Here is a 14,071-nt window from a genome sequence, read left to right as displayed (position 1 = left end):
TGGCTCAGTTGGTTAAGCGTCTGACATCGGCTCAGGTCATGATCCCGCAGTTTGTGAGTTCGAGCCCCGCGTCGGGCTCTGTGCTCACAGCTTGGAGCCTGGGGCCTGCTTTGGATTCTGTGTCTCCCCCTCTCTCTGCCCCTCCCCTGCTCACGCTCTGTGTGTCTCTCTCTCAATGATAAATAAACGTTAAAAAAAAGAAGAAGAAGAAGAAACAAGCTCTTGATAAACACAGCAACTTGGATAAGTCTCAAAGACATTATGCTTAGTGGAAGAAGCCAGACTGAAAAGGTCACATACTCTGGGATTCCACGCATATGACAACCTCAACAAGACAACACTAGAGGAGTCCCCCTTATCTGCAGGAGAGACGGTCCAAGACCCCCAGTGGATGCCTGGGAACCCTCATCACGTGCTATGTTTCCTCCTAAACGTATGTATCTGTAATACAGGTTAATACGTAAGTTACACACAGTAAGAGAAGAGCAACAAAGATCAAATGGGCCAGTTATAACCACAAACTGTAACACAAGGTACGTGACTGCGCTCGCTCGTGCTCTCTCTCTAATACCTGTACCCGCCCTTCTTGTGACAGGTGAGACGAAAAACGCCTATGGGAGGAGGTGAAGGTGAACGACACGGGCACTGGGATGTGGCGCTCTGAGGCCAGTCAGGAGCAGGACCCCCGGGCCCAGGCCGCGCGGGCTGGCAGAGAGGCGGCGTGGAGCATGGGGCCTACTGGCTAGCGACGCGACCGGAGCAGTGGCTGCCAGGGGGTGGAGAGGCGGCAGGAGAGAGGTTTTAGAGGTGACACGTATCCTGATTACGGCAAAGGGGAACAAGAATCTCTATGTGGGCTAAAACTAATAGAAAAAAAGGTCAATTTGACTTAGTGAGAACTTAAAAAATAAAACCAGAGGAAAAAGCAAACACGCACAAACAGAACAGAAACCTAAGAAAACCAGCTGCAGGAGAGCCGCGACTGCTCTCGGTGCGACGGGAGGACCGCGAGCGTTTGTGAATTTGCAGCGTGGATCGTGAGTGAGGCGGTCCTTCTGAATCCGGATCCCTGCGCTTTCCAACCTCCCCCCTGCTTTCCACAGCAACGCCCACAAGGCCCCTGCGTGGACCCCCGACAAGAACAGAAGCTAAGGAAGCCTGAACGAGCGCCAGCTGCACCGCGGCCTGACTGCTGCGGATCTGCCGTCACCCAGAAAGTAACGGCTTCCCAGGGCTCTGCTGCTGTTCAAAGGCTGCTTGTTCTCACGTCAATCGTGCAGAAGACAACATTTTTCCACCAGAGGGAAAGAAAGGAGAGGAAGCCCTACCAAGAGGTTGACGGACTCGATGACGTCCAAGAACACCTCGTTCTTCCGGTACTTGATGCCCTCAGACCGCCAGGACACTGCGTTGGTGACGGTGGCTGGGGGCCTCGGGGCCCCCGTCTCCAGCTTGTGGCCTTCCTGGGTGATGTACCTGTGGGACCAGGCCCAGAGTTGAGGAGCTCAGGCACGGACATTCCGAAAACAGCCCCTCCCGGTGGCAGGCTCCAGTTTCACCTGGGCCGTTTAACACAAGAATGTCAGGATTTCCAAAAAGCCCAAAAAAACTCAAGTGACCATGAGCACAGAGCGCTCACTTAGGCCGGGGTGGGGGAGGGGCAAGGAGCCGGCACGGGCGGGACCACAGGCAGTGTGCGCCAGGTGCCACGGCCAGGTGCAGAGAGGACTGAGTCCCTGGAGGGGAGCTGGCGACCCCGACCCCCGCGGGGAACAACGCACGAGATGCAGACGAGGGCCAGTTCTCTGAGTAACCCTTGCCCCGTGTAAATGGGGAGCGGCGCCTCTGACGGAGAACGGAGAAAAGGGGAGCCGCTCCCGTGGGGCCGGGTTCACGGAAAGTGCTTGATCCGTGGGCCCCGGTGTAAAGGGCAGGATGGCGAAGAAGGACGCGTTTCTCTCTCGGCCTCAGTTACGTGAGCGGAAACAAAGGCGGTGACTCCCTGATAACCAGGCATCCAGTGCACCGCCCTGAACAATGCTCACGTTGTGCAGGGACGCGGAGCGGCCAAGAATCCAAAACCGCCCAACAGAAACCACAAAGGCAAGGAGACAGGGTGGCGGCACAGGGCGTGAAGGCACGCTCGCTTCCCCCAGCCCCAAGCCTGGGTCCCCACCGCACCCACTCACTCCTGCAGGATCTTGCTGTCGGTGGTCTGGGGGTAGCCGAAGTCCATGAGCTCGTCCAGCAGCTCGTAGATGATGACGAAGTTGTCTCGGATGCTCTCCTCCTCCAGCTCCTTGAAGTACTCTGAAAACACCTGGGCGGGGGCGGCGGGGGGCTGAGACGCGGGAGGGGGACCGCCCGCACAAACCCGCTTGTCCTTCACGCCCCAGGGCCCAGAACCAACAGCCCTCTTGCCCACAAGCTGCATCTACCCACGTTCCAGGCTTGGCGACATGCCACAGACACGACCTCAGACTCAGGGGCCGCGGCAGGACAGCGACGGCTGCCCGTGAGGCAAGTCGCGGGCTGCAGGCAGTGCGGGCGTCCTCCGGGGGCCTGGCCAGAAGCCCTGCATCTCCACTCCCGAGGGTCCCTCTCTCCTCTCCTCCCTGACAGTCACTCCCAGTCTGGCTAGGGCCCCATCTGAGCTTCTCTTCAATCCCTGCTGTGAACGTTCACCCTTTGCCTCTGAGCTACAAGTGACTCAGATGAGGGGCAAGAGCCACTGGAGACAGAACCAGTGGCTCTTCCGGACTCTTCCGAGCCCCCTGGGCCACGGACACATGTCCTCAAGTTCAACAGAAAATTAAGTCGACCGAACAAGGGAAGGGAGAAAAGTTTCGTTAGCATATGCACCGAAGGAAAGTCACAGGAAATGCCAGACACGGCAGGAAGGAGAACGTTCTTCCCACCCTCTCGGACCGCCGGTGCCCCTCTTTACTCCTGCGACAGGGCCACCGCCCTGGCACGAAAGCCTACTCCTCAGCCTGCACTCAGGGCTTCCCAGGGGGACACATACTCTCCCGCCCCCATGTCTCCACAGCCCAGACCAGTCCCCCTGTGTTCAGCACCAGTGACTCCTGAGCTAGCTGCACGTGGTACCACCTGAGGGCTCACCGCAGGCCTCCCGGGTCCGATTCTCCACTTCCCTCAACCCCACGGCTCCTGCCCCAGCCCGGTCCCTCCATTTCTGCTCTGGAAGCCTGCAGCAACCTCCTCGCTGGCCTCCTTGTTGCCTTCAAGTTTTCCTCCACTTAGCAGCCACGGAGCCGATCTCAACTCCAATCAGGTCTCATCAGTCCCCGGCTTAAAGTCGCCCGCCATCTCTTGCCAGGAACGAAATCAAAACTCCTCACTAAGTCCTGTTTGCCCCCAACCCTGCAGCCCAGCCCCACCCCCACCTTGCTGATCGCAGCCCCCCACGGGCCCCAGGAACACTGGCCAGCCCGATGCTCCCGACCGGACCACACGCACTGTGGCCCCAGGGCCTCTGCCTGTGCTGCTCTCGCGCCTCCCCACCTCTGCGCAGAACTGGCTGCTCTGCCCTCCTCCCGGCTAGCCTACCTCCCTAAACTCGGCCTCTCAGCGGGCCACCCTCCACCCTCCCACAGCCAGCTGTGGGGCGTACCTGTCCCTCCTGAGGCCCGGGCGCACCGACCTGCCCTGAGCTCCACCTCCTGCTCACTTTCCTCCCCTCGTCAGGGCAGAGGGACACTAAGGCCATGAAGTCCCACACACAGGGCAGCTGGAGCTCCCCTTCCCATTCCCTGGGGTTCCAGCCCCGGAACTCCCCAGGAGTGCTCCAGCCCTCGAGCACACAGCAAAGCCAGGGCGACTGACACCCCTCCCCGGGTCAACTCACCTGCACCACCTTATAAAGGAAGGAGAACACCAGCGACACACATGCGTTCTTCTTGGAGGTAGCAACCACTGCATGGCGGCCACGGTTAAGGAGAGTTCAGAGGCCCAGACTGCTGCCTCACAGACCCCGACTCACCCCGCGTCTCGGAAGGACCCCCACCCCCACCCCACCCCCACCGCCGGCTCAGAACCTCCCTCTACCCAACCCCTGGCCATTCACCAGGCCTTCAGTGGGCTACTGGACCGGAGCCAGGCCCGGGACAGATAGTCGCCAGACACGGTCCCAAACCCCAGGAAGCGCTCGATGACAGAGAGGCAGCAGGGGGCACCGAGAGCCCGCCCCAGCTGCTGGGGCGGGGTGGGGGCTGCCCCGAGGAGGTGATATCTGCGCTGAGAGCTCTAGCCCAGGGTGGGCAGGCAGCGTGCGGCTCATTCCGGGAGCAGAAGGCAGGACTGCAGGCTCCAGAGGAGGCAGCCAGGGCCGACGCTGGGTCTGGCCCTTCCTGCAAGCCTTGGCCCCTAAAGCAAACCTTTTTAACGGAGCCCCATTTTCTCACTTGCTTGATGGGCGCCCGGCAGCAGAGTCGCTGAGGCAACGTGTGCGAAGTGCGTGGCACAGACGCCCCTCCGACGTCATCACGGGGCAGCATGTCCTGGACACTCCCTGCTCTTTCCCTCAAGGGCCTCGAGCCCCCCGGGGAGGCCGGTTCCTCCCCCGCAGGCACAGGGGCTGCGCCCTGGCCGTGGCCGTTCATGACACGCCTGGGCCACCCGGCCCCAGGGCTGAGCTGGGAGCTGCAGGTGACAGGGACAGCAGGGGCCACGTCCACCTCACTTCCTGCCAGGAGCCGGGACCCACGTATCAGGTGCTGGGCCTCCAGCCCAGGTCACATGCCTTCGGGTGCTAAGGGGGACCAGTGGGCACCGCAAGGCTGGGCCGGCCGGAGACCGTCACCGGACAGCAGAACTAGCGACAGGCCGGGGAGGCCGGGGGCGCTGGGGGCGCCAGGCAGCGGCACCCGGAGGGGTGAGCCACCGCTGTCTCCTCCCCGCTGCCCACACGTGGAGCCAGGGCCCAACCGGAAACTGGTCTGACAGCTCCCACTGGGCTCACACCCCCGCTCCCACCCCCGCACCTGGGCACCCCCCCACCCAGACCCGGGCATCTTCACCGTCGTCCAGCTTCCGGGTTCCAAGCCACCTGCGGTACTCTCTCTGAGTACTCTGCGAGCAGCCCCCGGGGCCCTCCAGAGAGGTGAGGGAGAAACAGAGGCGGGGCAGGAGCTGGACCTCAGGGACCCAGACAGGATGGTAGCAGGTCCTGCACCTCCACTGCAGTCCGACCGGGGTTTTCTGGCCCCCTCCCCCTCCCCACATCCACTCCGGCTTCCCTGCAGCTTGGCCTCTGCTCAGCGGCCAGAAACCTTCAGAAAATGCAAATCTGATTTTGTGTCACCCCACCCCCCACCCCCTAAAACCCCCAGAAGGCTTCCCATCACATCTACGGTGACGTCCCTCGAGACCCCGCAGCGTTGCTGACCACTTGGGCCTGCTCCCACTACATACCCCTTCCCGGTGTTCTCGCCACCCCTCCTGCAGCTTCCAGAATGAGCTTGTTCCTTCTGCAGAGCCTCTGCCCAGGTCTATCGCTCCTGGCGTCTGCCCACTGCTCTGGATGGTGGACACCTGGCCTTCCTGCAGGGCTCCTCTGGATGTCACCTCCTCAGGGAAGCCTTCCTGGGTCCCCAGACTAGATGAGGTCCCCTGCCACACCCTCTCCTCGCCCAGCTCCCGGCACACTTGCCACCGTGTTCTCCGCTCATCTCTTCAGGCCTCAGGGAGCTCCGGGAGGGTGTGCCCGACGGCCCTTGCTGTGCCCGAGCCAGCCCCGGGCGAGGTGCCGGCCACTCTCGGTTGCCTGCGGGCCCACACACGCGCACACGCACACACCCGCGCAGGAGGCCCCCGGGAGCTCCCCCGCAAAGGGATACGATACAGGTTGTTGTGCTTGATCCACATGAAGCGGACTCCCCCGTGGGCCAGGATGGGCGACAGCATCCCTTCCTCCTCCTTCTCCATCAGGATGGGCATGAAGTGCTCCACCTCGGACATGTCCACGTCGCCACGGTAGTTCCGGCAGATGAGCACCTAGGCGGGGGTGGGAGGTGAGGCTGCTTCCATCTGGAGGCCCACAGCCAGATGCGTGCGGTGGGGCGTGAGACACGCCAACCTCCCTTGCCGCAACTCACGCCCCTGGCCATCAGAGACTCCAGGCCGCGCTGACCTCTATCCCCCAGGGAATCCCTCAAGGAGCGCATTTCCCAGAGTGAACTCCACAGGGGCCAACTGGGTTCCTCGCAGGGGAAAGCAATACGAGGTCGCAGTCCAGAACTCAGTCAACTGGGAGATGCCAGGTGAAAACAACATCCTGTAGGTTCTCACTGCAGACCTTCTCAGAGCCTTTCCTACGCTAATGCACTCTGCTCTTCTGCCTGTGTCAGGGTACCCAATCAGGGGACACTGCTGAGTGTTCACATCCACTAAAAGCCATCTGTGGCCAAGACTCGCACACAAACGTTTGCTGTGACTTTATTTTAAATAGACCCAGAGGGACGCCTGGGTGGCGCAGTCGGTTAAGCGTCCGACTTCAGCCAGGTCACGATCTCGCGGTCCGTGAGTTCGAGCCCCGCGTCGGGCTCTGGGCTGATGGCTCGGAGCCTGGAGCCTGTTTCCGATTCTGTGTCTCCCTCTCTCTCTGCCCCTCCCCCGTTCATGCTCTGTCTCTCTCTGTCCCAAAAATAAATAAAAAAACGCTGAAAAAAAAAATTTTTAAATAGACCCAGAGACTGGGGGCGCCTGGGTGGCTCGGTCAGTTGAGTGTCCAGCTCTTGATTTTCGCCCAAGTCATAATCTTATGGTTAGTGAGCTCGAGCCCCTCGTTGGGCTCTGTGCTGACAACGCTGAGCCTGCTTGGGATCTTCTCCGTCTCCCTCTCTCTCTGCCCCTTCCCAGCTCATGCACACGCACGCTCTCTCTCTCTCCAAATAATTAAATAAACTTTATAAATAGATAAACAGATCGATCGACGGATCCAGACTAGAGTGAGCACCAATGTTCTTCAACAGGCGACCAGAAACAAGAACTGTGTCCATCCTGGAACGCAACTCAGCCACAAGAAGGAAAGACCACTGACTCGAGCCACAGCATGAGGGTCTATCAAGACCCCTGGGCCAGGTGAGCCACCAGACAACAGACGGCAAGTCCCATATCCTGTCCCACATAAAACCCACTTACATAAAACCGTCACTGACGGTGACAGAAAACCGGTGGCTTTCTGGGAATGGGCTGGACACAAGGGGCGTGAGGAAGCTTTAGGGGGTGACAGGGTGTGTGCTTCTGGCTTCCTGGGTATATACGATGACCGAACGCACCACGCTGTGCGCTGGAATAAACGCAGCTGGGTACACGTCCATCACGCCTCCCTGAAGGAACAAGGAAGCAGCCTGAAGCTCCGCCAGGCTGAGCAAGGCTCCATCTGGAGACGCCGCCTACAGCCGCCGCCGCTCTCGTGAGCTCATGTGGGCAGCAGCTGCAGGGCCCGGCTACGTGCGTGCGGAGATCGGCCTTGCTGAGCTGACCAAGCTGGGAGCCGCCTGCGTCACAACCTGGGCTTTTGTAAAATCCATGGTCGTCATTGTTTCAAGCCAGGAGAGAAGGAGAGAATCAAAACGAGAACCTCCTTCCTGGCTTCTCTTTCGTGGTCCGTGCCCTTTTCCTGCTGAGGTTCACAAGGCCGCTTAGGGCCTCTTAGGCACCCAGTGGGACAGCCAGGCCCGGACTGAGGGACTCCCATGTCCCCTCTCCTGTGCTCCTTGCCCAGAATCTATACTGACCGGCCACGAGGCGGGGCCACTATTTTTACAGAGATGCCCAGTGATGCCTAGAACTCTGGCACCAGCCAGCCGCCTGAGGTCACAGGCAGCAAAGCTGAGTCCAGATCCTAACCAGTTCTCACCCCCCGCACGGCCCCTTCTGCTCCCTAACACTGCTCTCCTGGGCTTCCCAAGGCCCCACCTTCCTTCTCAGGTATATGACTTTGGGGACTGCCGCTGGCAGGGAGCCTCAAGGCCCCTAGTGCTCAAAGGAAAGAGGAAGCATTTGTTTTGCTTGCCTTCGTGTCCAGGGCTCCGGAGAGGTCCACTCACCCACCCAGCACACACCGCGGTCCCCTCTGCCGCACACCATGCTGGGCCCGGGGACCAGAGGTGACCAAAACAAACAGGGTCTCTGAACTGGGACGCCGACTTAGGAGAAGCTGAGAGCCTCCCAAGGGTGTGACCTTCACACTGAGGCCTGAAGGGACAGGTGCTACACAGGCAGAGGGACGGCGGTGGCTGAAGCCGCGGGACAGAACAGGGGTGCAGTCCAGGGGGAGACCTTGGAGCACTGGTTGGGGGGGGGGCGTGAGGACGGTCTTGGAGCCTGGGCCGCAGGCCCCAGGTGAGAGAGCAGAGGACAGGTTGAAGGGAGACAGGCAATGCTGAGGTGACAAACCTCTATCCCCACGGCTGCTCTGTCCATCTCACCCCTCTGCCCCCACCCCAGCTCACTCCATTCCGGCCATCCTGGTCCCCCAGCTGCTCTCTGAGCCATCCACATCTACTCCTGCCTCGAGGCCTTTGCACTTACAGTTCTCTCTGTCCAGGATGCCTGGGCCTCTTCTAATTTCTCAAGCCTCACCAAAGATGGCACCTCCTCCAAGAAGTCTTCCCTGCTTGCCCTGCCTGAAAGGTCATAACCTGTCCACTTTTCCTTCACTGCCCACTACACTGCTGCACTATAACCCCTATCGTCCTTTACGGTCTGTCCCTTCCACCAGAGTCTAACACTCCCTGAGAACAGTGACCACTTCCATCTCATTCACGGCTGTGTCCCAGAGCCCACAACAGAGCTTGACCCCAGTGGGTGCTCAGGAAATGTCCGTGGAGTGAACACGAAGGTGAGGAGAGGACGGAGGCCAGGATAATGCCCAGGTCTCCAATGAGACAGTCGCATGGATGGCGGTGTCGCTCAGTGAGGTGGGAGAGAGCAGGTCTGCGGTGGAGAGAGAGCAGGTGAGAGAGAGCAGGTCTGGGGAGAGAGTTCAGGGCAAAGGCCAGGTTTGTGGCAGCTGTAGGACCTCCGAGGTGTCCCAGGGAACAATGCATCTCTAGAGCAATCCTCTGGGATGCGGCACACATCGAGTCACTGGCACACTGGCGAGAATCGAGGCAGACCCGAAGAGAGGGGCAGTGTCAGGGGGCCGCCCAGGCCCGAGCAGGAGGGGCCGACATCCAAGGGGAGGGGCCAGGAGACTCGACAGAAATGGGCAAAACGAGAGAGAGCGGCCACTCAGAGGCCAACGGACGCCCGCTGAGGAGTGTGGTTGTGATGTCAGAAACTGCAGAGAAACAAGAAAGATAAGGGCCAAGAAGCGTCCACGGACGGCCTTCTAGCAGCCAAATGTGGCCATGCTGGTTTCCTTGCGCTCAGAGGTTCCGGGCGGCTGGCAGACAGACGTGTTGTCGTGAATTTCCTAATGTGCCTTACCTTATGTTTTGCTAAAAACGGTCCGCACAAAAGGTCCTTTCGAGACCCGAGGTCCAAGGGCATGGAGTAACAAATGGCACGATGGCTGTTGAGAGCGGGAGGCAAGCCTGCGGCTGCCCTGGGAGCCTCCCAACAGGCAGGTCCGATCATGCCCCTCCGAGGCTTCAATCTCCTCCAGCGGCTCCTCCTTCCTGGGATCAGAGCAGTCCCCTCTGCTCCTCACGCCCATCTGGACATCCTCGACCACCCACGGCCACACCGGTGCCACCCTCCAGGCTCCAGCCTTCCCCAGGGCTGCTGGCCCGCCAGCCCCAGCAGGCTGCCCCTGACTCTTCAGGCCGACTGCGGTGACTCCTTGTCCAGCTGACTGTCACCTGGTCCTATGGCACCTCCCTCCTCCAGGTGGCCTTCTGTAACTACTTCTGCAGCCAAAATCGAGGTTGGCAACCATATTACCGAGGGCCTTGTCCATGCCCTTGCAGCTACCTAGATCTGACCACCTGGATCCATCAGCTTCCATGTGTCTCCCCACCTCAAGGCCCTCGATGGGGTTAAGCAGGACTGTGGGCCATGGGGGGTGCTGAGCCTGTCTTAAGCGTCTGCTCAGAGAGCCCGCACAACAACACCCTAAAAGCCTCGGGTGAGCAATGATGGAAACAAGGCGCAGAGAGAAGTTACTTTGCCTGGGGTTACACAGCTGAACAGCAGAGGTGGGTTTTGAACTCAGCCCTAACTCCACAGTCATGGTGAGATAGGCAGCACTGGGCTTGGTGGCATGCTAGGTGCTCGGGAAATGTTTGCTGAATGAGTGATCTGAGAGAAGGCAGCCTCTGGGAACTCTGGGGACCCAGTGGCCAGGACGGGAGCAAGAACACGTGCCACAAGGGCTCTGGGAACGCTGCACCCACCCAGCCCCTGGTGTGCCCTGTGACTGATCCCTTGCCTGAGGCCTGAGGAAGGGAGCCCAGCACCGGGCCTCACTAGCTGTTGACTTTGGGTGGCATCCAGGGCAGGCAACCCACTCAAGGGACTCCTGGAAAGTTCTAGAGCCAGGGACTCCGGGAGGGGAGCAGGAAGGGATAGCCACTTCACCTCTTCACTCCCCACGGCTTCTGAGCTAACTCTTGCCTGCCCCACCAAGGCCTGACACCCACCCCTCTCTCTCTCTCTCTGATCCACGCGGGGCTTGGTTAACATTGTACTGTTCCTGTAACTCCCAGATACAAGAGCCCAATACTCACTTGCCTTCCAGACTGGACGGACCGAGGGAAAAAGCAGCAGCCCACTGTGAAAGGCTTGGAGATCCCTCCTCTAAGAGGTTTTCCCAGATTCCCCTGGGAATGGCACTTGGGTCCTAATTAAATTGCCCACCTCTTCCTTCAGGTCTCAGCCAGATTTGTCCCTCCTTCCCGGAAGCCCTCCCTGACCCCCAGCCCGGCACAGTGTCCTATTACATCCTCACTGCTTCATCACTGCACCCAACATTGATTTGTACTTTGTGAGATCAGTGTCCCTTTCTCCCACCAGACTGTGAGCTCCAGAAAGACAAGGACAACTCCGATTTTGCTCACCAAAAGCAGCCCAAGCCTAAACACCCTGTATGGCACTTGGCAGGTGCCCCCCAAATACCAGCCGACTCCTAGACCTGCCACTCTGTAACTGGTGTGACCTGGGGCAAGTTGCACACCTGTGTGCCTCAGTTTCTCCCTCTGTAAAATGACCCTCCCATCACCCACTTCACTCAACCCTCGTAACTCGGTGTCACACTGAACGTTAAGAAATTTTTACAGGGACTGGCAAAGAAAAGTCGAAGGATAAACAGGGGGCAGGGCTGGCCCGAGGGCACACTGTCCCCGACACGCCTCACCACCTTGGGCCAAGGGTCGCACGGCACCTGAGAGCCAGTCCTGGCTTCGAAGCCTGAGGCGGGCCGCTCTCCCCGCCGCCTCGGGTTCCCGGATGCCCCCACGGAGGCTTGAGAACCCGGCCCATGGTGGGGGGGCGGGGGGGGTCAGTGCAGCTGCGTTACCTAGCAACAGGGCGGGGCTCGTGGATCCAAGCCCCCGCCTGGTACCCTAGCAACAGGGTGGGGGCCTCAGGTGAGGTCTACAGGCCTCCCTGCCTAAGACTAGGGTGGGTCCCATTGGCCGGTTACCAAGCAACAGGATGGGTCTCACCCCCCCACCCAGGGGCGAGGCCCCGCCGGTTGCCTGGCAACGGGGAGGGTGCGGAGCCATCTGTACCTTGCCCTTTAGGTCCAGCACGTAGACGGCGCTGGCGGACATGACGGCTGCGGGAAGCCTCGGCAACTGCCGAGGGCGGCGGCGACCGCGGGGACTGCCGGGCGTTGAGCAAGGCCGGGCGTGCCCCGCGACAGTTCCCCTCCACTTCCGGCCCGGGAAGCCGCGCGCGAACCGTTATGTCCGGCCGGGGAGGGGCTGCCAGGAAGGCGCAGGCGCGAGGCGGGTACGCGCAGGCGCAGTACGTCCGATGTGCCCTTATTTCCCGCTCCGGCCTCAAGCATCCCGGAAGTAAGGCCCAGAGGGGCGGGCCTGGGCGGCGCCAGGCGGGGCTGATTGAAAGGAGGCCCTCTGGCTGCCAGGCTGGGAGACAAGCCAGGGCAGCTGGAAACCCCGCCCCGCCTTCATTGGCCAAGTTAGGTGACATACCGTCGGTGGAACCCCACCTGGGGTCCAGCCCCATGAAACTCCTAGCCTGGTGGGGGAGTCTAGGAAACAAATACAGTTACCAACTGTAATATGCTTTATAGGGGAGGGTAAGGTGGATGTTACCTTGAAAAGAGGTCAAACAAACTCTGAATAGCAATCAAGTCTTACCAAGGGTCACGACCTGTCACCTGTCAGTGTGAACACTCATCAGAGCTTGTTTATTGCCTGGAATGATCTGAAAACCACGCCCCACCGAACCTAGGCGAAAAGCACATATTTCATTTCTGTAGTTAGTGACCGCAGTGGGTGATGCAAACTGTGACCCCTGATTAATCGAGTATCTCATCACTTTTATGAACACTCAGGCTGTGGCAAAATGCCTGCATTTTGTCCTACGGAACCATCCATCACTTGCTCTGGGAATCCCAACCCTGCAGTATCAGAACCATTTACTCAGGCTGCCTGCCTGATTTTTAATCTTCCCTCCTATCTCCTTTGGGTTTTGAAAGATGGCTTTTGCCAACATATCCTCTGCTTAGGATAAAGTGCAAGAAAATCCAGAGGGGAAAACTGGAATATTTAATGACTACTACGTAAATCCTGGGCTGGAAGCATTCTTGCACAAAATGGCCAGGAGAGGGTTTTTGACAATTGTCTCGTAAAACACCCTAGCCTCATACTGCACCCAAAAAGAAAGACAAAAAGAAAAATCACCCAGGAGAGGTGACCCCTCTTATCATGGAGCATTTCCTTTCAGGCTTGCTCTGGGCATTTTGTTTAGATGTTTAAAATCAGTATTGTGGGGGACTGGGAGGAACAGACTGGACAAAAGCCTTCTGAAAAAACAAACTCTCAGGTACAAAGAGTACCATCACGGTAAGCACACCCTACACCTAAGTTACACGTAACCACCTTTTTCCACACGTGGGGGAATTCAGGTCCTACCTGAATTTCATCCTTGGTATTTACATTTAATGTGTAAGCCAGATTTGACCTCTGCACCATCTCAAAAAAGATCATACCCATTGTGGTAGTTCAGGGTTTCTCAGACTTTCCTGCCCATTAGGATCGTCTGAGGAGCTCTGAAAATTCTCAGTGACTGAACCACCCCAGCCAGCATCAGAGGTTCTTAATGCTCCGGGAGAGTCTAACATCCAGAAGAGCTTGAGAAACTGTGCTAGACTAGCAGTGATGGCCCCCAATAAACCACATCTCCTGGTGTCCATGCCCAGAGTTCTCTCCCAGATTGGGTTTGGCAATGTGACTTGTGTTGGCCAAAGGAATAAACAACACAGAGAAAGGTTCGGGAGGATGAGATGCCACCTTGGACTTTCTGGCCCCAGGCAAGTCAACGTAGCTACACAAGTGAACCACACCACACGGCACAGAACCGTCCAAACGAGCAGTCAATACACAGAAGAGAAATCCTGCCATTTGAGGTCATTCAGCTTTAGACTGGGTAGGCAGGGAGGTGGAATATCTATATTCCACCATCCTGACACGTGCTTTTCACAGCACATCACGCTCACAAACCCCAACTGCTGGCTCAGGGATGGAAAAGGCCTCAAAGTGCCTTTCTGCGAGGCAATGGGGGAACCTACCCAAAAGAGCCACTGCTAACGAGAGTCTATTACCTCTCGGCGGGATGGGGGGCTATATACCACAGGTGAGAAAAACAGGTCATCTACTTTTTTCCAAAGCGAGGGTGAATGGTCATTTTGCAGCATGCACATTCTTTATGTGCAATAAATCCCAAAAGCAGCATTTCTAGTGACAGTCAAACCGCTTATAATTAAGACACTCAGACTTCTATTTAATAACTATTTTTTGCTTTATTCTCTTCACCATATGACAGCCCCAAACCCAACACGATTTTGTTATTCTTTCACCTCCTATGTCAACAGAGACTTCCTCCCAATAGTATATGCAGTTTGATCCTCATCAGG

General features: G+C 58.5%; 1 protein-coding gene across 1 annotated transcript in view; it reads right to left on the bottom strand.

The window, feature by feature from the left end:
- Nucleotides 1-11,860, bottom strand: part of AP1M1 (adaptor related protein complex 1 subunit mu 1) — a 29,660-nt gene extending 17,800 nt beyond the window's left edge. Inside the window, exons 1-5 of the mRNA XM_003982023.6 lie at nt 11,700-11,860; nt 5,859-6,015; nt 3,869-3,936; nt 2,190-2,320; nt 1,329-1,476 (exon numbers count right to left, since the gene is read on the bottom strand). Of these exons, the coding sequence (XP_003982072.1) occupies nt 1,329-1,476; nt 2,190-2,320; nt 3,869-3,936; nt 5,859-6,015; nt 11,700-11,741 (546 nt within the window). The 5' untranslated portion in view covers nt 11,742-11,860. The remainder of the gene's footprint in view (nt 1-1,328; nt 1,477-2,189; nt 2,321-3,868; nt 3,937-5,858; nt 6,016-11,699) is intronic.
- Between the last annotated feature and the right edge of the window lie 2,211 nt (nt 11,861-14,071).

Source organism: Felis catus, chromosome A2 (genome assembly GCF_018350175.1).
Source record: "Felis catus isolate Fca126 chromosome A2, F.catus_Fca126_mat1.0, whole genome shotgun sequence".
NCBI classification, from domain to species: Eukaryota; Metazoa; Chordata; class Mammalia; order Carnivora; family Felidae; genus Felis; species Felis catus.
The sequence above is the reverse complement of the archived record's forward strand: the minus strand, read 5'-3'. Positions and strand labels throughout refer to the sequence as shown.